The sequence below is a fragment of the Eschscholzia californica genome, unplaced genomic scaffold (genome assembly GCF_041429995.1).
Source record: "Eschscholzia californica isolate CP2 unplaced genomic scaffold, dmEscCali1.0.p SCAF_1, whole genome shotgun sequence".
NCBI lineage: Eukaryota > Viridiplantae > Streptophyta > Magnoliopsida > Ranunculales > Papaveraceae > Eschscholzia > Eschscholzia californica.
In genome coordinates, this window is record NW_028238198.1 from 79,218,116 (window position 1) to 79,241,893 (window position 23,778).

Sequence of the window (23,778 nt, forward strand, 5' to 3'; positions counted from 1 at the left end):
ATGAAGCTGAGTGCATAAGCTTTGCAAAAACCTCTCCAACAATGAGAAATAGAAAAGGTGATAAAGGGTCACCTTGGCGCAGCCCTCTAGAGTTTTTGAAGAAGCCTTCTGCCTTGCCATTTATCAAGATTGAAAAGTGAGGAGAAGAGGTCATATTCTTGATCCACCGACATCAACGCCATCCAAAGTTCATACCTTTCATGATTTGCAAAAGAGAATCCCAATTCACACTGTCGAAAGCTTTCTCAATGTCTAATTTAATGATGAATCCTTTTCCTCGGTTTCTAGATTTCGAGTCTATAAGCTCGGTAGCCATAAGAATAGAATCTAAAATTTGGTGATGTTTGGAAAAAGCCCCTTGTTCAGGGGAGATAATAGAGGGAATAACTTCTATCAGACGGTTAGCAAGAGCCTTCGAAAAATTTTTCTGAATACCATTGATGAGGCTTATCGGCCTAAAATCTTTTGCTGCTAAGTCATCAGCTTTCTTCGGAATCAAGGCCAGGAAAGTGCAATTGGACCTCCAATCGAGATAACCTAAAGAATTGAATTCAGCTAACACTAGCAGGAAATCATGCTTGATGATATACCAAGAGGATTTGAAGAATTCATTAGTATATCCATCTGGACCAGGAGATTTACCCGAGGGTAATTGTTGAATAGTTGTTTCTATCTCTTCCACTGAGATTGGAGCTTCCAATCTAGCTTTAGTAATAGCATCTATCTTATTAAAGACCAAGTGGCTTAAATCAACTCTGTTTGTCCTATGTTCTGAGTATAGATTGTGAAAGAAGTTAACAACCTCCAAAGAGATTAGGGAGGGATCTGTTATAATACCCGAAGGCGAAGTCAGGGAACGAATCTGATTTGATCTTCTTTTAGCGGAGGCAATTTTGTGATAAAATTTTGTATTTCTTTCTCCATCTCTTATCCAGTTGGATTTAGAGCGTTGTTGCCATTTGATCTCTCTATCCCTATTAATAATATCAACTTTCTCCTTCATAGATTCTCTGTTAGCTATCTCTGAACTCAAAAGGGGAGCGGATTCTTCCTTCGAGTTTAAATTGTCGATCTCGAGAAGAAGATTTTGAAGGTCAGTAGAGTAGTTGCTGAATTTTTCCTTGCTCCAATGCCTAAGGATAGGTTTTAGGCTTCGCAATTTATTGCAAAATTTGAAGCTAGCTGAACCTTCAAAATTGAATTTATTCCACCAATCTTGGAGCTGCTCATGGAACTGACGGTGCTCAAGCCAAAAAATTTCGAACCTGAATGGTTTAGAACCTGTATTCATAGCATTGTTCTTCCAAATAAGCGGAGAGTGGTCAGATTCCGCTCGAGGTAAAACTAGAAGGGAAGCATCTGGGTAACAGTCATCCCACTCTGGCGATGCTAGAAATCGGTCTAAACGAGAGAGAGTAGGAGGAGTTTGATTACTAGACCAAGTATACTCATTTCCGGTATGCTGATAATCAAGAAGAATGTGAGAGTCTATGAAGTTGTTAAACCTGCCCATTCTAAGAGATGCATTTGAAGGAGGATGCTTCTCCGAAGGAAATCGAATTTCATTAAAATCACCACCAATGATCCAAGGGAGAGACCATTTTGCTCTAATTGAGGATAGCTCAGTCCATAACTTTCTTCTATCTGCATTGATAGTAGGGCCATAGACATTAGTAATCACACATTCTACTCCATTATGTTTAGTCTTACCATGGATGGATATGGAGTATTCTTGAGACATAGTATCAATCAAGCTGAAAGATTCTTTGTTCCAAATTGAAATTAACCCCCCAGAAGCCCCAACAGAAGGTAAGAAGACCCAATCACATTGATTATCCCCCCAAATATTATCAATTAGTCTCTGAGATACTTTTTCTTTCTTGGATTCTTGAATAAAAATCATAGAAACCTGTTCTTGCTGCTTTATTCTATTAATTGATGTTGCTCGCCCTGTTTTTCCAAGACCTCTAACATTTCAGGATAATATGTTAAAAGCCATTACTTAACCCGATCGTCCTTCGAGTAAGGATGAATGTCAAGAGCATGACTAGTACCTGATGATGTCTATTCGCGTAAATTATGAAAGGTGTTGTCTGCTCCTAAAAGAGAAGGACCATCAACAGAAAACGGGAGTTCTAAAGTATCATCTTCTGTACCTGAAAAAAAACCAGTGTTAGACGAGAATTCATGAGCTGACTTAGGACCAGAGGCAAGACTAAGTTTATACTGTTGATTGTTTAGGGAGATGGGTTTAAAGACATTGATGGGTTTGATGGAGTGAAAAGTTTCCATATAAGGAAGGATACTGGAGAGTTTTTTAGGGGAGAGGGGAAAATTGTGAGGGAGAGAAAAAAGAGATGGGAATTGAGATTCTGGGTTGGAAGAGGGTAGTTTAAGTTTACCAAGAAGAAACTTGATCCAAGACGTTTGAATTTTGGCTCTCCATTGTCTAATGGGCTTTAGGACAAACTTTTTCCTAGTGGACCAGATAAAGTTAGTGGTTTGGGGATGGGTGCGCTCAGAAAACTCTCTAGTATCTAAAATGGGCCTGGGGTGGATAGTTTTATTCCTGGGACGAATTTCGACCTCGGTATTGGTGGGCTTAGGGTTTTGGATGGTTTGAATTTGATGAGAGATCAAGGAGGATAAGTGGGAGTTGATGGTTGAAATGACCGAGGAGTCTGAGAGAATGCCAAACATATTTTGTAGGGTAATAGCTTGAGAATGGTTTTGGGGCTGATTGGACAAGATCTGGGAAGGAGAGTGAGAAGATGCAGTATTGACTCTGGTGGAGAGGTTTAAATGTGATGATGACTGATCCAAGGAAAAGAGGCTAGCTGTTGAGTTTTGGTTTGTTGTTTGACTAGTAGGTGAAGCATAGCCCAAAGATGAAGTACCATGAACCAGAGCATCGGACAAATCCGATGAAGAAAGAGTGGTGTCTTTTGTCTTGTTTCTCTGTAGGTCTCTCTCTTTTTCTTTTGTCGTTTTTGATGATTCCTCCATCGGAGATTTCTCATATACCGGCAGCCTAGCGGAATCCATCGTTTCCGGCCAATTAGTAAGAACAGGAGAAAAATTGGAGTTACACAGTTCTATTGAGATCCAAACATCTTGGTCCATGCTTGATGGGTTGATTTTCATAATCGTTGGGATATTGGATGGGTTACCCGATACACCTAGAATGCAGAAACGGAGGTCTGTCATGTTGATGGAAGAAATATGGCATCCTCTGTATCCTCCACACTTTTCTCCTATTTCTCGAAAGATATTGTTATTCCAAAGATTGAATGGGAGCCCCCTGATTTTAATCCACTTGATAGGTAATTCTGAGAACGATGGAGGGAGAGAATTACAAGAGTTATGCCATTTCTCCAAAATGATGGATACCGACTCATTGAAAGAGAGGATGTGAAATTCTTTTATCAAAAGATCTCTGTGAACAGAAGATTGAGCAAGGAAAATTGCTTTGTTGGGACTGAAAGGTCTAAGACCAATGTTCCTTTTCAATTGAATGGAGTTAGACACAAAATTAGAAATCACTCTCCATCCAGGGTTAAAAGGAGTTACAGTGATAACCAGAGCTAAGGTTTCAAATGATGTCTTGCTGATATGGAGCCTCCTAGTGGAAAATTCAAGGGAAGATTTATTTGGTTGTTTGGAGTAGTTCAGATTTGCTTTAGTATTATTTGAAAGAGCTCTCTTATAGCTGCCATTTTCTCTCTGAGTTCTCAGGATAGCTGAATTAAGATTGTGGAGCAAAGGGAATTCATCTTGAACTGAAGTGTTTTGAGTTGGATTAACATACTGATTTGACGAATTTGAGGTGTTATGTTTAATAAGATCTATGATTCCATTTCCAAAAACATTCCAAGCCCAGCCTTGTTTGCCTTGAGGAATCACAAAAGATTTCCAAATGAGAGGGCCCTTCAATGCTATTTTTGAAACCTCTTATGAATTGACCATTTGAGTTGTGTAATCTCTCCCAAGTCCATCTGTCTGAACCTACAGAGAATCTAACATTAGCATAAGAATAGTTATGGTTTTTTGTTTGGGCTAAGAAGAAATTAGCTAATATGTTTGCCTCTACCCAGGGGATGCGAGCTTTCTCTTGAAACCTCTGAGCTCGAAGGGTGATATGGAGGGTTTTGGGTTCAAGAAAAACAAGTTCAATTGATTTTCCTTCGAGATGAAGGAAACAAGTTCAATTGATTTTCTCTTGAAACCTCTGAGCTCTCATGTTATAACTCAAACTTCTAATATTAGTATTTCATTCACATGGAATATGTTTTCTGCAAATCTTTAGTCGGTATTCAAGCCCTCGACTACACGACCACAACGGTACATGTTTCAAGTTGTTTCGACGAGTAGACCCCATTCAAATATGCAGAAAACGTCCTTTACATTTTTGGATCAGATTCTAACATATATCACATATAATACATCGTTCTTGTGAAAAACAAACAGAAGATAGACAAATTCAAATTTAAACACAGAGTTAAAGTATATACACCTCCAATAATACATGGGTTTCATATACAAACGAAGATTATGTACTACAATACGACTAATTTTTTTTGAAAATTGACTATGACGTACAATAGTCATTACAAAGGCATTGATACACCAAGGATGTGATAAACACGATAACCGTCAAATTTCAACAAGAACACGCCTAAAGCCCAACTAAACTATGGCCTAAAGCCTGAGTACATTAGTTGTACCGTAGTAATCCAAATTCAATAACTCAAGGATCCCACTTCCTCTAAGAATCGAACCCGGGACCTCCAAAGGCATTTTGAGTTTATCTCAACTACGTTAGTTACGACTAATTTGATTTATAATTTTTACCAAATGTTATTTAGTGCACGCATTTGCACATAATCAATTAATATTAACTAAAATATAGAAAGACAAAAAAAATTCTCACAAACTCTTAATATGAGAAGTTTCTTTATTGACTAGTGTGGGCGGGTAAAAAGCTACACGGTTAGAGAGATCATTAGATGAGCACCAACAATTAGGCTTCGGGCCTTCACATAGACGGGTAAGCGGGCGAAAGGTCGGTTCTGATAGTTGGGTGGCTGGATAGACTACTGGTAGGCTAACATCTGGGTAAGAAACGACTACTGATAGGCTAATGTCTGGGTAAGAAACGGGTACTGGTAGACCTGCACAAGAGAAACAGAACCGTGTAGTCCAAGGGCACCGGTGATGGTGTCGGCCAAGGACCCTCGGACGATCAAGTCAGTAACTTAGTTCAATAAAATAAGATGAATAGAGCGAAGATAGAGTCATTAATGATATCAGCGTGACTGTAGCGTCGGAGGTGACACGACTCGTAGAGTGGCCGGAGCTCGGTTCTACGGAACGATGAGTCGTGGTAGCTTCTGGACTACTTGGTCGGCAGAGTACGTAGACTTCGGGTTACGGAAAAGTAGACTTCGGATTATGAAAGAGTAGACTTCTAGTTATAGAAGGGTATACTAGCAAAATATAAGAGGAACAAAAAGCCTCTAGCAAGATCGGATGAGGTATAGTAGACACTTCTAATCGGAACCTCCTCCTTAGACTAGCTTGGATAAGAGATTGTCGGAGTAGGTAAATACTAGCCGAAGCTTAGTAGAGAGTGAGTGAAGTAATTAGATAGATAGCTTCTGGAATGCTAAGTAGAGAATGAGTAAGTGATTTCGAGTGGGATGTTCCGAGCCTTTTAAGAGTGAGGCTTCCTCTATTTATAGAATTTAGAGGAGAGTAACCACTCTTGGAGCGCAGGTTTTTTAGATCCGCAATAGTAGGATCCCACTAGAGTGTATTCGTAGTCGTTGATCTCTTGAGAGGGTAGCGTAGCCGTACGATGTACGCCACCTTAGTTTGTTCGTTACCAGTAGAAGTGGTCTACTACTCCTTTAAAGTAGCGCAAGACTCGGTCTTCTACCATGACTCCAACGTGTCGCGAAATGTTAGGATTGGACTGACTCAATTCTGACAATCTAACCACGTGAGCGCGCAACGAGCTGGAGTGCGAGTAGGCTGTCATGGAAGACCATGTCTTGGCATGCCAGAAGCATGGGCTTGAACAAGCACATAAGACTTTCTGGAATTACGAGGCGTGTTGTACTTGCTAGGTGAAGGGCTTCCGGTGGGCTTCTTTGTTAGGCCAGCAAGGCTACTAAATGCACACCTCTCATGTTGTATGAGGATGGACGCATAAGGAAGATCCAGTGCTATTTTCGTTTGTGCTAGACCCACGTACTATTTTTTGGCTTTTTGCCAATACAACTAGTTCTCAAACCGGCTCAGATTCTGCCTCTATGTAAAGATATAGAGACATATATGATATGTCATATTCAACATATATATCACATAAAAGCTGGACAACTTTTACAATACAATGTGGCTGATAGTTTGTACATTTTAGGAAAATGCACGACATCTCACATACATAGACTAGATTTATAAGCATATCTTGTAATATATTGTTACATGCCAAATCATAAATAAAGTGACCATTTATTACTTCAACAAAAAAAAAAAAGTGACCACTTATACATCGATCTAGAAATATATATACTTATTTATAAAAAATATGGTCTGAGATAAGTAAGTAGCACACTAGTATGTGATTAATATTTGATGAGACTATTGTTTGTATGGAAGAAGGAGGCCCAATTTTTCTGCATTTTCTCTCACTTGGTGTAACAATTTTTCTTCTGTCATCCCAACTCCTTTTTTCTTGGCCTGCATGTTGTTTCATATCCTACGATAATTAGTATAATTGCGTACATATTTGAGTATTTGACGTAATGCCAGTTTCCTATACATGTTTATTACTCCCTCCGTCCTAAATTAAGAGTCCCATATCGGTAATCCAACTTATTTTCATTTTTTTTTCTTTTTCCAAGTTTACCCTTATTTATTTGACAACTTTTCTTGAAGTAATTTAAGGATTATAATTTCCATTCTAGAAATACATGTAACTTTGCTTGAAGTAATTAACTTTTTCTTGAAGTAATTGAAAGATTACAAAGAAAAACTAACTTTTGTATTGGAAATGTCAAATATCTTAATTAACTTAATTAATGCACCATATATTAAAGATATCATAGAAAGGGTATTCATGGAAAAGTAAGGGATTTTATATGATATATTAGGAATGAGACTCTTAATTTGGGACATCCAAAAAAGGAATAGTGGACTCTTAATTTGGGACGGAGGTAGTACATTCTTACCTTTCTCGTGAGAAAATAAAAGTGGTCCTGCCCGATATTTTTTTATATAATTATAACTAAATTTCGGGACCATTTTCTAATATGGGGTTTTCAACACTTCCTTAGAAAATAATTGGGGAAAAAACAAATCTCCACACAAGAAAAGTAGAAACTCAAGCAATTCTGTTTGTAGTTTCTAGTTGTGACAAACTCATTACTCACAAGTCCTTTAATATTTCACCAACTAGCTGATCCAGCATTAAAATTTAGAATCAGATATGTCAGGATAGTAACTACCAGACCATGAACCCTAGTTGCCCTACTTAGTGGCATGCCAAAGGTAACCCTAATTTTCAAATTTCATTGTCGGTCTATATGTATTTGTCGTAGAATTTAACGAAATAATGTACTTTTCTTTTTTTTGATGAAATACGAAATAATGTACTTACACGAAGGAAGTTAGAGCACTGGAAATTGTGTGGGTAAATATCGACAACTGAAGCATTTATAATGTCGAGGCCAAGCATCTCCACAGATCGTTGAATTTTACTCAGTCCTCCTGGGGCCTTGTTTGATACGATTTTCAACAAGAACCTGTCTTCCATTAACATTTCCACTTCGATCTAAAACTCAAAATCATTCTCATCATTATATCTTTAACAAAAAAAAAAAAAAATTCTCATCATTATATGTTTATTATTACAAAGAAGTATTTCAACAAGTATACTAATATATAATTATAATTATATAAAAATTTCATAGGGTTAATTCTATTGTAGTCTTTATTCATTATTAACGGACTATTTTGGTCTCTGTAAGTGCATATGGCAGACCGATTTGGCTCTCAAAAGTAAAAGAAAAAAAAAACGTTTTAATTTTTTTCGGAAAATATACTTAGGAGCCAAAGTAGAATTAATTCGAAAAATATATTAACATGTTACATCATTTCCTTTCTCTCTTCCACTTTACCCCATCTCTCTCCCACTTCATCTATATACCTCACTCTTCTTCTTCGGCAAGATGTTATCGGTGAACAAGCCCCTACTAGCAACCTTCAATGCAATTTATTTTGTTCGTTGATATATTTATTTCTTCTCCCTCCATCTTTTTCTTTTCTTATCTCTCTCTACTCTCTCTATCTCAAGATGGGGAGGAGCCTTCGAGAGAGAGAAGAAAAGAAAAAGACGAGAGTAGAAAAGAAAGGAAGAAGAATAAATAATAAAATTGGGTTGAAGCTCGCCGGCTAGAGGTTATCAGTCAATAATGACCGCTGCTTTGGGGAAAAAATATCTAGGGCATAAAGACTTGTCGATTAGATTTGACCTAGGTGACATATTTATTTTGAGTCCAAAATTCTTTTATTTTTATTTTTTGCCACCTAATCTTCGTTTCCTTCGCATCCCTTGTCTCCTGATCAACCTCTCTAATCTTCCATGTTATCGATTGTGGGAGAGATGAAGAAAGAAAGGATTCCTTCTTCAGGTTATCGATTGTTCGTTTTTAATGTCATCCACTTTGGATTTTTTCTTCAGGTTTTAGAAGTTTGAGAAGTCAGATACGATGAAAGGATTCCTTCAACAAGTTACTCTCTTTGCCATTTGGGAGCTAAAATCATTTGAGTCAAGTTTTGGGTTAAAATAAATAAATATGTCTCAATAAGTCAATCTTACTAAATCTTTATACCCCAACACGTTCTTTATGTCCCAAAGTCACGACCTTACAGATTGAGGCCAACTTGGAATTAATTCTTGTTCATTCAGTAGAACTCTAATTTCTTTATTATATAAAATAATTAATTATTAATGTGACAAGAACTTTTTTAGATGACAACAAGAGGTTGTTATGCTTATATATCTCATTTAGGATAAGAGGGTGTTCACCACAAACTTTTTTTTATTAATATCAGCTATTGTTAAATTTTTAGTAAATCAAACCTAATTGGTAATGACCAAAGAGGATCCAGATATTATATTCTTCATTTCTAGATAACACATCTCTTATGTGAGACTATTCTACACGTTGCGTGGCATTTTTTGAGCCTAGTACATATTTTTCTTCTTTCTGAATTTTTTATTTATTTCTGAGTTACGTAGGACACGTGTTAAATTTGTGCTCATCCAACTCAAAACGAATTGAGAATGAACTGAAAAGATCTAGACATTATATTCTTCGTTGTTAAATAACTCTTCTTTCATGTGAAATGATTCTCATCCTAATACTAATGAATGTAAACATCAATCAACAACTAAGATGCAGAAGTACCATATTTGAGGTGGTGTTCCTTCCTTTTCTTTTTCAATTTCAGACCTAAATTTTGGGTTAAGACGTCAAATAGAGTCGGAGTAAATGGTCAAATATTTGTTTGACTATGATTCTATGAAAGATTTTATGTATATCTCCGTCCACAGGACGGATGAAAAGTTAATTTTTATGTATGTCTCGGCCAATAGGTCCAATGAAAATAAGTTTGAATTAAGAACTGTAATTAAGAAAAAACTAAGACAATTGTTTAAATTTTTTTTTTTATTTGGAGAATTGGACTACGATATACGTTAATCGTGTGCATCATGAAGATGTAATAAGCACGATAACCGCCTAATTTAAAGTAAGAATTAAAAAGGTCCAAAGCTGGGGACTACGAGATTGCCTTCCTAAAGTGGTTGCCACGTGGGCGGAGGGCTGGGGGAGGGACGGTAATGGAGGGATAAATAGAACATAGGTATTTTGCCATGTCATAACTTGCATCTATAAATCTAGGACGTTCATTTTTTATTTATAAATCTTAACCGTTCTTTTTAAAGAGTCTCTAAAAGATAGAAATTTAAAAGTCAAAATAACTACCCACTTCTTATAAATTCTCACATTATTTCTCTCACTCTCTTAGAAAACACGATTATATTTATCTCTTTCCTCTTTTCTCTCTTCGAAGAATCCAATATAATCTCCATTGTTATACTTTTAAAAATTACACTTTATTATTTTTAACATATATTTTTAATACTTGAATTGTTGTAAATAACTGAAGTATTTCTGATAACCGCGTAATATGCATATAGAAATTTACAAACTTTAAAAGGCCCATCATCTCCTTATCTCTCCTCCTCTATTCACTTATCTCCTTCACTTCATCTCTCCCTCTCGTACCATCTTATCTAAAGAAGGTCGTCAACTGACATTTTTGTCTGCGACTTTTAAATAAATAAAAAAGTATTTCTTACTCTCTCTTCTTCTCTTCCCCTACTCTTTATAGGTTTCCCTTCGTTGGCAGGAGCCTCGACAGAGGGGAACGCCACCGATCGAAGGGTTAGGAAACCCTTCAGTCAGAGATGTTCCACTTTGCCAGGATTCTTGCCAAAAAGGTGGGCAACCTAAAAACTTCGTTGCAGAAGATGGTGAAGTGACGAGAGAGAGAGAGAAAGTGGATGAGAGATGGATTTATAAGCTTAAAATTTTTTAGGGAATTAATTCCATTTTGACTTGTAACAGTACTTCCCAAAAAGTGGAAACTCTTTTTTGGCCTTTAAAAACTAAAACACTTCATAGTTAATAAACATACTAACCTTTGATATGGTGGGAAGTAGAGCTTCAGATGGACGTGAATATGGTACAACATCATTAGTTAATATAGATGTAGTGTTGTCTATGTCTGTAGATAGGGATTGATGGGGATTTGAGGGTGAGGATGGTGGTGGTGATGATAAGCTTATCTTCTCCTCTTCAATTTGAGTCTCCTCAAGTATGCTTTTCAGATATGCTAGTGCATCAACCAAAACTGATCTCCTGTCCATCTGTTTTCACTTTCATTAGTTTCACCTCTCAATTAATTTACTCTATTCAATATTTCATTATCATTAATATTGTCAGTTTGCCAACAACCTTAGGTAGGTTTAATCTTCCACCCGAGAGGTCAAAGATTCGAGGCACACTGACAATTCAAAAAAAAAAAATTGTTAGCTTCCATTATTAAACACGCGTACCTTGGTGATATTAGGGACTAGTGATCTTAAAGTTAGCAAGTGTTGGCTCAACCTCTTCCTTCTGCTCCGTTCCCATCTTAAATTTTTACTACTAAATCCTTCGTTTTCGTCTTCCTCCTCTTCTTCTTCTTCTTCTTCTTGGTTATCATCATTTTCTTGATTTCCTTGCTTTTCTTGATCCTCTTCTTGCTGATCTTTCTCTTTATTCTCTTCCTGTTGTTTCTCCTTCTGGTGCTCATGAGGTGCTGGTATAAGAATGTCATGATCATGATCATCAGGTTTATCAGAATCGTCTTCAAACTCCTTTAACAGACGCATTATTTCATGATCAGATTGATCATCAAACCCACAACTCCCATCTATAATAATGTTATTATTATTAGCATAATGATCATCAAAACAAAAATGTTCAAAAAGTACATTGTTACGTTGATCATCATCATCATGATCATCACCATGATTATGCTTATAACCACTGTGTTCATGCATAATTAGGTCATTGTCGTTTAAGTAGTGATCGTTCAAGACAACTTGTGATGCTTGCGGGAATATATCATGATGACCAGGTTGACGATCGAATCGCCCCGACACATCCAACTCATGGATCTTAGTTGAGATTTGATCAGTTCCAAATCCTGGCTGATCGTCAAACCAGTAACAACATTCATCCACCATCAGACCAGTAGTAGAATCAGTATTCATTTGGAAAGAAATGGGGTGGGTTTGATCATCCATTAGAATCTCACTCAGTTCCTCCATTAATCCTTCCACACTCATCATTTTTTCCATCATTACCAACTTCCAGATATTTATAGATAGAGAGAGAAAATCTGCTACAGAGTGACCTAGATTATAGAACCTATTTATATATATAAAGGGTTACATCAAATTCAGCCCCTACTATTTAACGGACTTGAAAATTTGGTCCTCAAATTCATTAAGAATTCTAATTTCGCCCTCATGATCATTTTTTCATGAGAAATTCTATTCATTCCTCTATTTTGATCCTTCCCCAGCCCTCCGCTAATGTGGCGACATATCACTAGAGCGCGGAGCAATTGGAGAGTGAATGATGAAAAAATTTACTCCAATGATATGTCTTCACATCAGCGAAGGACTGGGGGAAGTACCAAAATGGAAGGATGAATAGAATTTTGTGTTTTCATTAGTCAAATACGCCAAGGTACCGCTGGTGGCCATTCTCAATGACCTTATTCAACACAAACAAAAAAATTCTTTTTTTTTTCTTCCTCTCACCACCATTACCACTATCTCTCTCTCTCTCTCTTTCTCTGTGAGAAGAACCCTAATTGTGAGATCTCATATACACCCTTCATGAAGAAGAGATAAAAAGAAGTAGTCGAGAAAAATAATTGTAATTGTGATATGAACAAGATGAAGTAGAAGAAAAAAAAAATGTATTAACTCGTTTCTTATATTGTTCGTTTCCAGCGACCATTCAGCCGACACAAGAAAGAGGGAACTATAAATAAAATATTTGTTAGATTTGACTGAGAGAAATATAGATTTGGAGGTGAAATCAAAATGCTAGATAAATATAAATGACAAAATGGTTCATTCTATTTTGCCCCTAAAGATGACGAATCACACCAACTCACTAACCTTAAAAATGATCAGCTTCCAACATGACCCTCTTTTACAATGTTGTTGTAGCAGTCAACTGTTAGTCAAACTCCATAGTTGTCGTTTACTTACCTATTTTCCTTTATTTTTATAAGTGTTTACTTATCTATCCTCCCCTCTTATAATTTTTTCGCCAGACGACCATATTTAATTTTTTTTTCTTCTTTTTTCCATCTCCTTCTTGTTACCATCACCGCACTGGTCTCTTGTGACGTTCTAAGCGTTAGTGGTTGCCGATATTGTCTCTGTGTTTTACCGCCCCACACGAGTATGGGATTTTGTTCTCAGCAAAGGCTTTACGAGCCCAACTAAAAGGTTTCGATGCTTACTAAGCTTGAGCATTCACCAATATCTCAGATTTCGGACACTCTCGCGAGCGACGTGAGACTATCACAATCGCCACACTCAGCTAAGAGTGTGCTCATCTCTGATACCCTTTGAGACGCCCCGAGCCTTGGCAGTTACAATAATGTTCTTGCTTTTACCACCCCACACAGGTATGAGATTTTGTTCTCGGCGAAGGCTCTATGAGCCCATCCCAAAAGCCCTTGGTACTAACTAAGCTTGAGCATTCACCAATAGCTCATACTTCATATGCTCTCGCGAAGTGATGTGGGACTATCACAGTCTCTTATTCTTTCTTTCTCTCTCTGTTTTGTTCTTTCTGCCTTTTTTTCATCTATACACTCATTATCTCTCTCTATTTCTCCTCTTTCTCTCTTCTCCTTTTTTTCTCTCTATAAACCTAACCAGTTTTTTCTCCTGTTCTAGCCATGAAGACGGAACTAGATGCCCCTTTATCTTTATCTCTGGGACTTGTTGAATTTTTTATGAGAGAAATAATAACAGGGAAGCAAGAAAGATAAAAAAAAAAAAAAGATAGAGACAATGGAGAGAGAGAGAGAAAGAGAGACCGACGATGGTGATGGTGGTCGGAGGGCGGTGGTGGTGGTGATGGTGGTGTATCGGTGATTGTTTTCGACGAAGACAAATAAGACAGAAGAATAGAGAAATGAATACTTTTAAAATTAAGGGTAAAACAATAAATTATAGTTAACTATTAAAATTGACTTACGAAAACTTGCAAAAGATTATTATTTGATAGTCGGTCATCTCTAGAGGGTTATTTTGATGAATTAGTCATGTTTAGGGGGCCAAAATAATATTAACCTGGAAAAACCCTATAACAAAAATGAAGTGCTTATGTATGATTCCACTTTCTCTTTGGAGTTAATTTCTATTTGCCCCCTACTTTGTGACCAGTTTCCTTTATGACCCCCTATTTCTGTAAATTCACATATGACCCCCTTTTTTTGTTGTAAATGTCCTAACAACCATTCCTATAAATATTTTTTCAAAATAAAATTAAAAAGAAAACATAAATTCCACCTCACTTCCCTCTCCACCACTTATCTCTCTCCACGTCACCTCTCTCTCCAACTCACCTCTCTCTCTCTCCAACTCACCTCTCTCTAGATTTGGTGACGTGAGGTAAGTGGTGAGTTGGAGAGAGAGGTATCGTGGAGAGAGGTAAGTGGTGGAGAGGGAAGTGAGGTGGAATTTATGTTTTCTTTTTAATTATATTTTGAAAAAATGTTTATAGGAAGGGTAGTTAGGAAATTTACATCAATAAAGGGGGTCATATTCGAATTTTACAGAAAATAGGGGGTTATAAAGGAAGCTGGTCACAAAGAAGGGCCAAATAAAAATTAACTCTTTTTTTTGTTATACAATTATTTCTCAAATGTCCCCCAACTTTGTGACCAGCTTCCTGCCTGACCCCCTACTTTAGCGATAATTCCCGTATGGCCTCTTTTTTCCGTTATCTTTAACATTTCGTTACTCTCTCTCTCTGCCAAATCATTTCCGCACACCACATCATCATCTTCACCGGTGAAGGTCGCTGGCTGGCAACCTTCAAATATGAAAAAAATATTAAACTCTTCTCCCTCTCTCTCTTCTTTAATTTTTTTTTTAAACCTTCTTCTCTCTCTAGATCTGGTGGATCAGATCTGTTTGCAGGCCATTGATCTGGTGAACCAGATCTAGAGAGAGAAGAAGGTTAAAAAAAAATTAAGAGAGAGAGAATAAAAAAAATTTAAAGGTCGCCGGCCGGACATTTGACCGGTCGGCGACCCCTGCCGAAGAAGATGATGATGTGGCGTGATAGGTGATTTGGCAGAGAGAGGAAATGAGATGGAGGAGAGAGAGTAACGAAAAGTTAAAGATAACGGAAAAAGGAGGTCATACGAAAATTATTGCTAAAGTAGGAGGCCATACAGAAATTATTGCTAAAGTAAAGGGTCAGGCTGGAAGCTGGTCACAAAGTTGAGGGCCATTTGGGAAATAATCCTACAATTTATGATTCCGGTTACTAGTGTCATAGTAATGTCAGTTTCACCATTTCAATAGTGATGTTGTAGTTATTCAATGTCACGCATCTCGAGGTTACCTCCTTCAAGTGTAGGTTTAGTGCTGAGGAGTAGGTACGTATCCATTAACTTTAGGGCTGTTTCCCGCCGTTGAGTGTTGATGAAGGGGAATGTTAACATGGGCAGGCTTCTTCCCCCACACCCTTGCTACTCCTTTTACTTCATTCAGTCTATAGGTTGCTACTGCCACATACATAGATCCTTTTATTGTCCATTTTCTTGTATATAGGAAAGTTAATATTATGGCCAATATTTTTTTACTAATTGTGGTCTCTCCAAACTGTTGAAAGGGAAGTGGGTATTTACATCACACGCGTGCTCTTTTGATATGTTCTTTTTTGATGTTCTGTAAAAAGTCTTTTCTTACTGTGTGAAGCACGTCTAGTTTGTTAATTTATACAACCGTGGTGCTATGTCTGGCACAGAGTCCCAGTCAAATTCTGATCCGACATATCGGCTTGTAGGGGTTCGGACGGGACTCGTGCCGGATATAGTGCCATTTTTCTAATTTATATTTTAACAAAAAAAACTAATGTTTACATAAGAAATATTTGTTGGATTGCGATTCAAAGAAGAGTCATGTAGTTTATCGGAATTTATAGTTTTTTTCGGACAAGGTAAAAATAGATACATTAATGAGGAGAACAAAAACAGAATCATGGTGGAAATCGAGATGGTTAACCAACCAAGGCACCAAAATAAGAGCAAGCTAAGAGAAATTACATTAGGCCTAAAGCCTATTCACGACATTCCAATTCCTAATATAAAGGCTAAAAGGAGTTGTGCTACTCCAATCTTGATTACAAGTCCAATAATGTATCAAACTTTTCACATGTGTGATTATATTCTCTATGGAAGCCTCTTTTTCATAATCTTTCTCCATTAATCGGTTGTTTCGCTCTAACCAACTGACCCATACAATGGCAAGAGAGATGCACATATGGATGAAAGATTTTGGGTTTTGGTATAGGAAGAGCACTTTTTAGCAAAGGCAGTGCATTAGATAGGGAGAGCACTCTTTTTAGAATAGGGAGGGCTAAACATTTTTTTTTAAATATCTCAAATTTATACTTTGGTCCCCCCCATCAAACTATTTTGGACCAAAAGAGAGAGAAGAAAGTATCTTCCTGTTCGACTAAAAACCTTCGAGAGAGAAGAGAGAATCTTGTTCGACCTAAAAGCTTCGATCAAATCAAAGAGAGAGAAGAGAGATAAACATCCTGAAAAGGAGAAAAACCCTAAATCTATTTGATTCTATCAAAAAGAGAGATATAGAGACAGAAACCTAAACCCTAGATGACTAACACAATACTCATCTCTATAGAGAGTTTGTAATTCTTGTTATTGCTTGATTTCTCCATAGATTTTTAGGGTTTTACACTAACTAAAGTAACTTTTGAAGATTTCATGTATCAATATTGCAATGAAGAATATAAATAAGGATGTAACTCGAAAAATATATAAGTGACATTTACATAAAAGAAATTTCGCTTAGCCTAAATAAAAATTCACGAATAACAACTGAAAATTTTAAAAAAATTCGGTCAGAGCGGTTGAAAAAACAGACTAATTTCAGCCATCTCAGCCGAAATTTATTACTATTTTCAGCGGGACCGACCGAAATTTGTTATCTTTTTCAATCGACTCAACCGAAATTTGTCGTCTTTTTCAGCCATTATGACCGAAATTTGTTGTCCTTTTCAGCCGACCCTACCGAAATTTGTTGTCTTTTTCAGTCGATCCAACTGAAAATTCTTTACGAAAAAAAACGACCTAAAACCCTAAAACGTTTGTTCAACCATAGAGGAAGACCAGAAATGATATTTCTTTACCTGAGACATATTATTTTAATTATAAATGTCTTTGTTTAAGTCGATAACTTCGTTTAAGTCGATGTCCTTGTTTAAGTCGATGGTTTCGTTTAAGTCGATGCCTACGTTTAAGTCAAAGGAATCTTCTTTCTTGATGTAGGTTGCCTCCTTCATTAACGGTGATTCCTCATTCATGAGATCTTGAGGCATCATTAAAAGCTCGAAACTAAGACTATAGTGATGATCAATTTTGCAAGTTTTTTAATAGCAATGGTGATGTTGATAGTAGTGACGATATTAGGGTTTTGGTTGTTTACATGAGAGAAACTACAAGTGAATAAAATATTAGATTTATTATTAATTTTTATCTAAGTCCTTCTATTTTGGCACTATTTATTAAGTGATCCTTATAACGCCCTCCTTAATTAAACTGATTTGGTAAAGGAAGAGCAAATACATAAATTGACATTTCTAACGCACTGCCTTTACTAAATAGTGCTCTTCCTATACCAAAAACCAAGATTTTTTATCTATTACCTTCATATGAACAAATATAATTCTTTGTTTTTGCAAAAATAGTTTTGTTTATCTTTCTCATCGTACCGACACAGTAGTCGACCACCACCTCTATCACAAACATCTCTCTTTTGTTACCCCTCTCCCCCTCGACTGAAAGAGAGATGATTGTGGTAGGTGGCGCTATTGCTTTGTTATTGTGGGAGAGGGAGAAAGAGAAAAGATTAATCGGTAGTTCTGCAACTCAATCAAATCGATTAGATAAAATTGGATTGACTAATCTTTTGTGAAGTTATTTTATCACTCCAACAATGATTCTGTCGCAATGCTTTGACCTGACAATTTTTTCCACATCTCAACCAGAGATGTACTCAACCTCAGATGGATCTCGTTATAAGTTGAAAATTAAAAGATCCATTCGTATTATCTATTTAGTATTTGTAGCTTCTTACAAAATTATTTCCTTATTTTTTGGCGATCGCTTTTTTTTTTGATAAATTTAGGAATCAGTTTTGGTTAACTCGTGTTGCAGTTAATATATAGGGTCCACTGATATTTTTTTTTTTGTTTTTTTAGGGTCCACTGATCTAGTTGCATCACATGTGATTTTCGACTCAATAATTATAGGTAGATGAATTACATCAAGTACACCCCAGGCCCAAGGTCGTTGGATAATTTAATACAAAAAAAAAAAAACGTGCAAAAAATGTTTTTTTCTTTTGAAAAATCGACAACGAAATGCGTTAATCATTACAAGACATTGATACATCATGAAGATGTGATGAGCACTATAACCGCCTAATTTAAATTATAATGAAAGAGGTCTAAAGCACGACGATGAAAGAGGCCTAAAGCCTAATAAATTTATTACATTATTTACTCCAAATATTGTCTAAATTACATGAGATAAATCTTGATGACAAATTGCTTCCACCGAGACTCTTCCCACGACTTCATGGGCTTAAGAGGTTGGTGTCCAACTGTTGCACCAAAGAGTCGTGAACGTGTAAAAAATCGTTAATTAGGAAGAAGTTAGGCTACAATATCCCTTTTACATTTAAGGCGTGAAATCTAAATCGGCCCGGGTTAGATTAATTCGATTTATGACTCGCCAACCCTTTTACAATCGCGAAATTTTGAACATGTTAATAGGATTGATTTTCGAGGCAAGGATGGTATGCGCAGTAGTGCTCTTGTTATGTCTTTTTATTCGTGTTAGTCGTATTTGTATGTTTCAAGAATTAGAAAGAGAAAGTCAGTGAGACGGTAGATCGGTGAGATTCGGATTTAGTAGCTATAAAAACTAAAACCCTAGAGATATCTTAATGTCGAAATATCACGAATTACTTGTGTAACTTGTTTGCCTATCATAATGAAAATCATCGCACAGTTGTCGTCGTAGAGTAGTTCTCACAAACTAAACTACGTAAATCTCTTATATTTAATGTCATTGTTTATTTCCTATTACTCTTTTCTTGGTTTACTTAATTTCGTGGAACCAATATATTTAAGTCTTGTAAAAGTGTGGAGAGACTCAGCCTAATCACAATTAGAAAAGGAAAAGAAGAAGAAAGATTAGAAAATTAAACCTGATTTGATCGAGAAAGTCGAAAAAGTTGAAGGCTCTGTTACCATATTAGAAAAGAAGAAGAAGAGAATTGATTTCGATTTCATTCAATTATCATTAGCTATTACAATTCAACTCTTGAGTTTAAATAGAGTTTAAGAGAGAGAGAGAGAACAGAAAAGTAGAGAGAGTTAGTTATAACTAACTCTTTTCTTAACTAACTCTAAAGTCTTTCTTAACTAACTCTAACAGTTTCATAACAACTTTACTACTCCTAATCTAACTAAGTTATAACCGAGAGAATAATTACTTATCCTTAACACTCCCTAACCCCTCTGGAGTTAAGTTTAAAGAAAATGGAATAAAATAGATTTTATTTTATCTAATTTAATTTTGATGATAATATTCGCATATTCGATGAATGAAAACTAACCGAATAATAAAGAACTAGTTCATAAATGGTGTTGCAGAATAAGAAGATAGTACAGATTTTGTTAGTTGAAGTGCATTCATTAGTAACCTTGACGATTTTTATCACCTAACCTCATGGTGCACTCGTACTGGGACATTAAAATAAGGTTGGGTCTATTTACTCTACGTTTTTTTCACACATTTTACATGCACTTCTGGGGACAGAATTATCATTAGGTATGCCACTGAATTGGCAACACTTTATTTCGTTTATCGGGAATGCAGCGTCCTTTTATAAATCTCTTTGTTCGGGCATGACGTGGATAGTTTCTTTTATGATGTGGTCTTGAAAGACCGTGTTGTTAAGTATTACACACTAATTAGTGATAGAATTGGTGTCCAACATAAGGTTTATGCACATTTTTTTAGCGTTGTGTTTTAAAGGCTTGAGGTATTGTCTCGCTAAATTGAACGATATTGCTAGTAGTCCCGAAAGTGCGAAAGCGGACTAACACAACCCTATAAATTGCTATCAGTGTAATATCTCTAGTTTTATGTTATGATGTGGTTTTTGAGTGTGTAGGAAAGTAATCTCACATCAGTTATGAGTAGTAAGACACAAAGCAGAGCCATGTACACGAGTTTAAATAGAAATTTTGCTCTTTCTGTTCCTTAAAGAAAAAAAATCATTTGTTTGTAGAATCGGAAGAAATCTATAGATCTGAAGGAATTTCTTCACATATCTTTTTTTTTTTTTTGAGAATCTTCACATATCTTTTTTGAGTTAATTCCTATATGGCCCCCTACTTTGTGACCAGCTTCCTTTATGACCCCCTTTTTTTCGTAAATTCAAATATGACCCCCTATTTTCATGAAAATGTCCTAACTACCCTTACTTTAAATCTTTTTTCAAAATAAAATAAAAAAAACAAACATAATTCCACCTCACTTCCCTCTCCACCACTTATCTTTCTCCACCTCACCTCTCTTTCCAAATCATCTTTCTCTCTCTCCAACTCACCTTTTTCTCTTTCCACCTCACCTCTCTCTCTCTCCACCTCACTCTATCTTCTCCGATGAAGGTCGCCGGCCGGCGACCTTCAACCTTAAAAAAAAAAAAAAATTTTTTTTTTTTTTTTACTCTCATCTCCCTCTCACTCTAAAAACTCCGGCGAAGGGGGTTCCCTTCGCCGGAGTACGGGTCTGTTGAAGAACAGACCCGATCTGGTCTGTTGAAGAACAGACCAGATCATGGACAAAATCATCTCATCATTTCATATCATGGACAAAACCCTAACAATTTTCCATCTTTATCATTACTGAAGAAGAAGAAGAAGAAGAAAAGGCTTTCTCCTTGTTTAGAAAACTTCGAAATGCCGTTAAGATCTGGTCATGGAAAGGGAGGCTAACCTTCCATCAGCCCCTTCTTCACCTACCAATTAATAAAGATAATATTATTAAGATCCTGGCTGATACTAATAATAATACTTCTCGATCTTTTAATTCGTCTTCTTCTTCTTCTTCTTCTACTTCGCCTCCTGAATTCCTCCGGCATGTTCAGGCCACCTTCAAGCGCCACAGACCCCTAGGTACCTTTCTTTTTCTTTCTAGGGTTTTAAATTTTTTGTTCTGTCAAGTAATTAGTTTGATATTATTAGCTTTTGAATGTTCTGTCTTCATAATCTAGGGTTTGCCCTTTTGAAGTTTTGCTATTGTGAAAACAAAATTGGGATTTTTGTGTCTTTTTCTTGTCTGGGTTGGTTTGAAAATTATGTTCAGGTATGATGCAGTCAACTAGTATTCAAGCAAGGCGTATTTTGCTTCCACAGAGAGAAAGATCAAAACCTTTGAATTCTGATGCTAGACTAACAATAGAGAGTGAGAAATCACTAGATGTTGTATCGTCGAGACAAAATAATGCAGCTGAAGAGTTAATTGTATCGGCGAAGGGAACCCCCTTCGCCGGAGTTTTTAGAGTGAGAGGGAGAGAGTAAACAAAAAAAAAACATTTTTTTTTTTAGGTTGAAGGTCGCCGGCCGGAAAATTTTCCGGCCGGCGACCTTCATCGGAGAAGATAGAGTGAGGTGGAGAGAGAGAGAGGTGAGGTGGAGAGAGAAAAAGGTGAGTTGGAGAGAGAGAAAGATGATTTGGAAAGAGAGGTGAGGTGGAGAGAGATAAGTGGTGGAGAGGGAAGTGAGGTGGAATTATGTTTGTTTTTTTTATTTTATTTTGAAAAAAGATTTAAAGTAAGGGTAGTTAGGACATTTCCATGAAAATAGGGGGCCATATTTGAATTTACAAAAAAAAAAGGGGCCATAAAGGAAGCTGGTCACAAAGTAGGGGGCCATATAGGAATTAACTCATCTTTTTTTTGAATTGATCTTCACATATCTTTTTGTATATATATATATCTTCCTGGAGGGACAATGTGAAACATTTCTCAGCAGAAAAATAAATAAGGGATTTTATGGTAGGGATTTAGAAATTCATCTTGAAGTAGTAATGATGAAATCTCTCCTCTGTAATTGAGCAATAAATCGGCCTTAGATAAAAATTGCTAGCTAGATTCTCATACAAGTGTATGCCACTTCCTCACATGGCCATCTATACTTATTTACATGAAAAAGATTTGGTCGGATGAAATATAGCTACAAAACAGTATCTTAGATTCCAAAAAAAAGTCCTCAGACTCCCTGTTTTACTTAGTTATTTCCTATTTGGTTCCCTACTTTGTGACCAACTTTCTTTATGGCTCTATGTTTTCTGTAAATTTAAATATGACATTTTTTTAATGTAAATGTCATAACTACCTTCATATATATTTTTTCAAAATAAAATTAAATAGAAAATATGATTTCCACCTCACATCTCTCTCCACGTCACCTCTCTTTCTCTCCAACTCACCGCTCTCTCTCTCCAACTCACCCCTCTCTCTCTCCAACTCACCTCTCTCTTCTCCGACCGAAGTCACCGTTCGGAAAATTTTCCGACCAGCGACCTTCAAACATTAAAAAAAAAATTCTCATCTCTCTCTCTCTCTACACTCCAGCAAAGGGGTTTCCCCCGGAGCAAGGTCTGCTCGTGAACGTATCTTGAAGGTCTGTTCACGAACAGACCTTGCTTCGGCGAAGGGAAAACCCCTTCGTCGGAGTGTTTAGAGAGAGAGAGAGAGATAGTTTTTTTTTATGTTTAGTCGGACGAAAAATTTTCCAGTCGACGACCTTCGTCGGAGAAAAGAGAGGTGAGTTGGAGAAAGAGAGAGGTGTGTTGGGGAGAGAGGTGAGGTGGAATTCATGTTTTCTATTTAATTAATTTTATTTTGAAAAAATATATAGGAAGGGTAGTTATGACATTTACATTAACAACAGTGGGACATATTTGAATTTACGGAAAACAGATAGTCATAAAGGAAGCTGGTCACAAAGTAGGGGGCCAAATAAAAAATGTCTTACTTTTTATTTTTTGACTTGATTTATGTCTCACTTAAACAGTTGTTAAGTATTTTTTCTTTTTTTTTGTTGAAAGGAGTTATTATGTTAAGTATTCGGTATCCCATTTGGAGAAAAATATTCCGAGGGCCAACCGACTAAGGAAATGAACAATAAATTCGAATTAATCAGTGACATTAACCCTTGACAAAATGAAGAGCCAATACTCTTGAATATTGAGTATGACAAGCTAATTTATTGTCCACTCAGACACTTATTATGCATGTCATGTTAACTTCATCATTCATTCAATGGTCGGGGAAGTACAATATATTGTCACAGACTCTTCTCCAATCAAAAAATTATAGTTCCTCGATGTGTTTTCCCTTTCCCTTTATGCTTTGTCCTTCTTTATTTATAGTAGTAATAAGTTTTTATATGTTTTCTCAAATGAGCCCTAATTTTTTCTATTCTCAGTCAAGAAATATTGAAATAGGTACAATATTTAGTGACCCCTAGGGAACATGTTGACATATCTCACAAGGAAAATGTTATTTGGTCTCATACAAATGTCATACCACCGTCATGTGAAAATTTTGTTTTCTCCTGTTGTTTTGGGTCATGTATTGTCAACCAAATACCGGTGTTGATTTAACAAATACATTTGGCGGATAATTTTGTGGTATCCCCAAGCTGTATCGATGCTCTTACATATATGATCGAATGATCATTTGAGAATGAAAAGTATACCTCGGGGGATAGTGTATAGGAACATCCATGG

At 36.4% G+C, this 23,778-nt stretch overlaps 1 protein-coding gene across 2 annotated transcripts; it reads right to left on the reverse strand.

Moving 5' to 3' along the window:
* Positions 1-6,342: 6,342 nt before the first annotated feature.
* LOC147569597 (uncharacterized) lies at positions 6,343-12,051 on the reverse strand. 2 transcript variants are annotated; one of them, XR_015231312.1, is made up of 4 exons: positions 11,189-12,029; positions 10,772-10,999; positions 7,661-7,865; positions 6,343-6,741 (listed from the first exon to the last, which is right to left on the reverse strand). XR_015231312.1 is itself a non-coding variant. In XM_086656073.1 (4 exons), the coding sequence occupies exons 1-4, from the start codon at positions 11,978-11,980 to the stop codon at positions 6,643-6,645; spliced, it is 1,293 nt and encodes a 430-aa protein (XP_086512199.1). In that variant the 5' UTR covers positions 11,981-12,051; the 3' UTR covers positions 6,343-6,642. The 2 variants fall into 2 exon arrangements, 1 of the variants encoding a protein (XP_086512199.1); XM_086656073.1 differs by having other exon boundaries at positions 7,661-7,834; positions 11,189-12,051.
* Positions 12,052-23,778: the final 11,727 nt, after the last annotated feature.

Coding starts and splice junctions, on each gene's coding strand:
- LOC147569597 (XM_086656073.1), bottom strand. CDS start 11,980: ATGATGGAAAAAATGATGAGTGTGGAAGGATTAATGGAGGAACTGAGT. Junction 11,000..11,188: donor TAGTCCCTAATATCACCAAG/GTACGCGTGTTT, acceptor AAGTGAAAACAG/ATGGACAGGAGATCAGTTTT. Junction 6,742..7,660: donor AGTGCTCTAACTTCCTTCGT/GTAAGTACATTA, acceptor AACAACATGCAG/GCCAAGAAAAAAGGAGTTGG.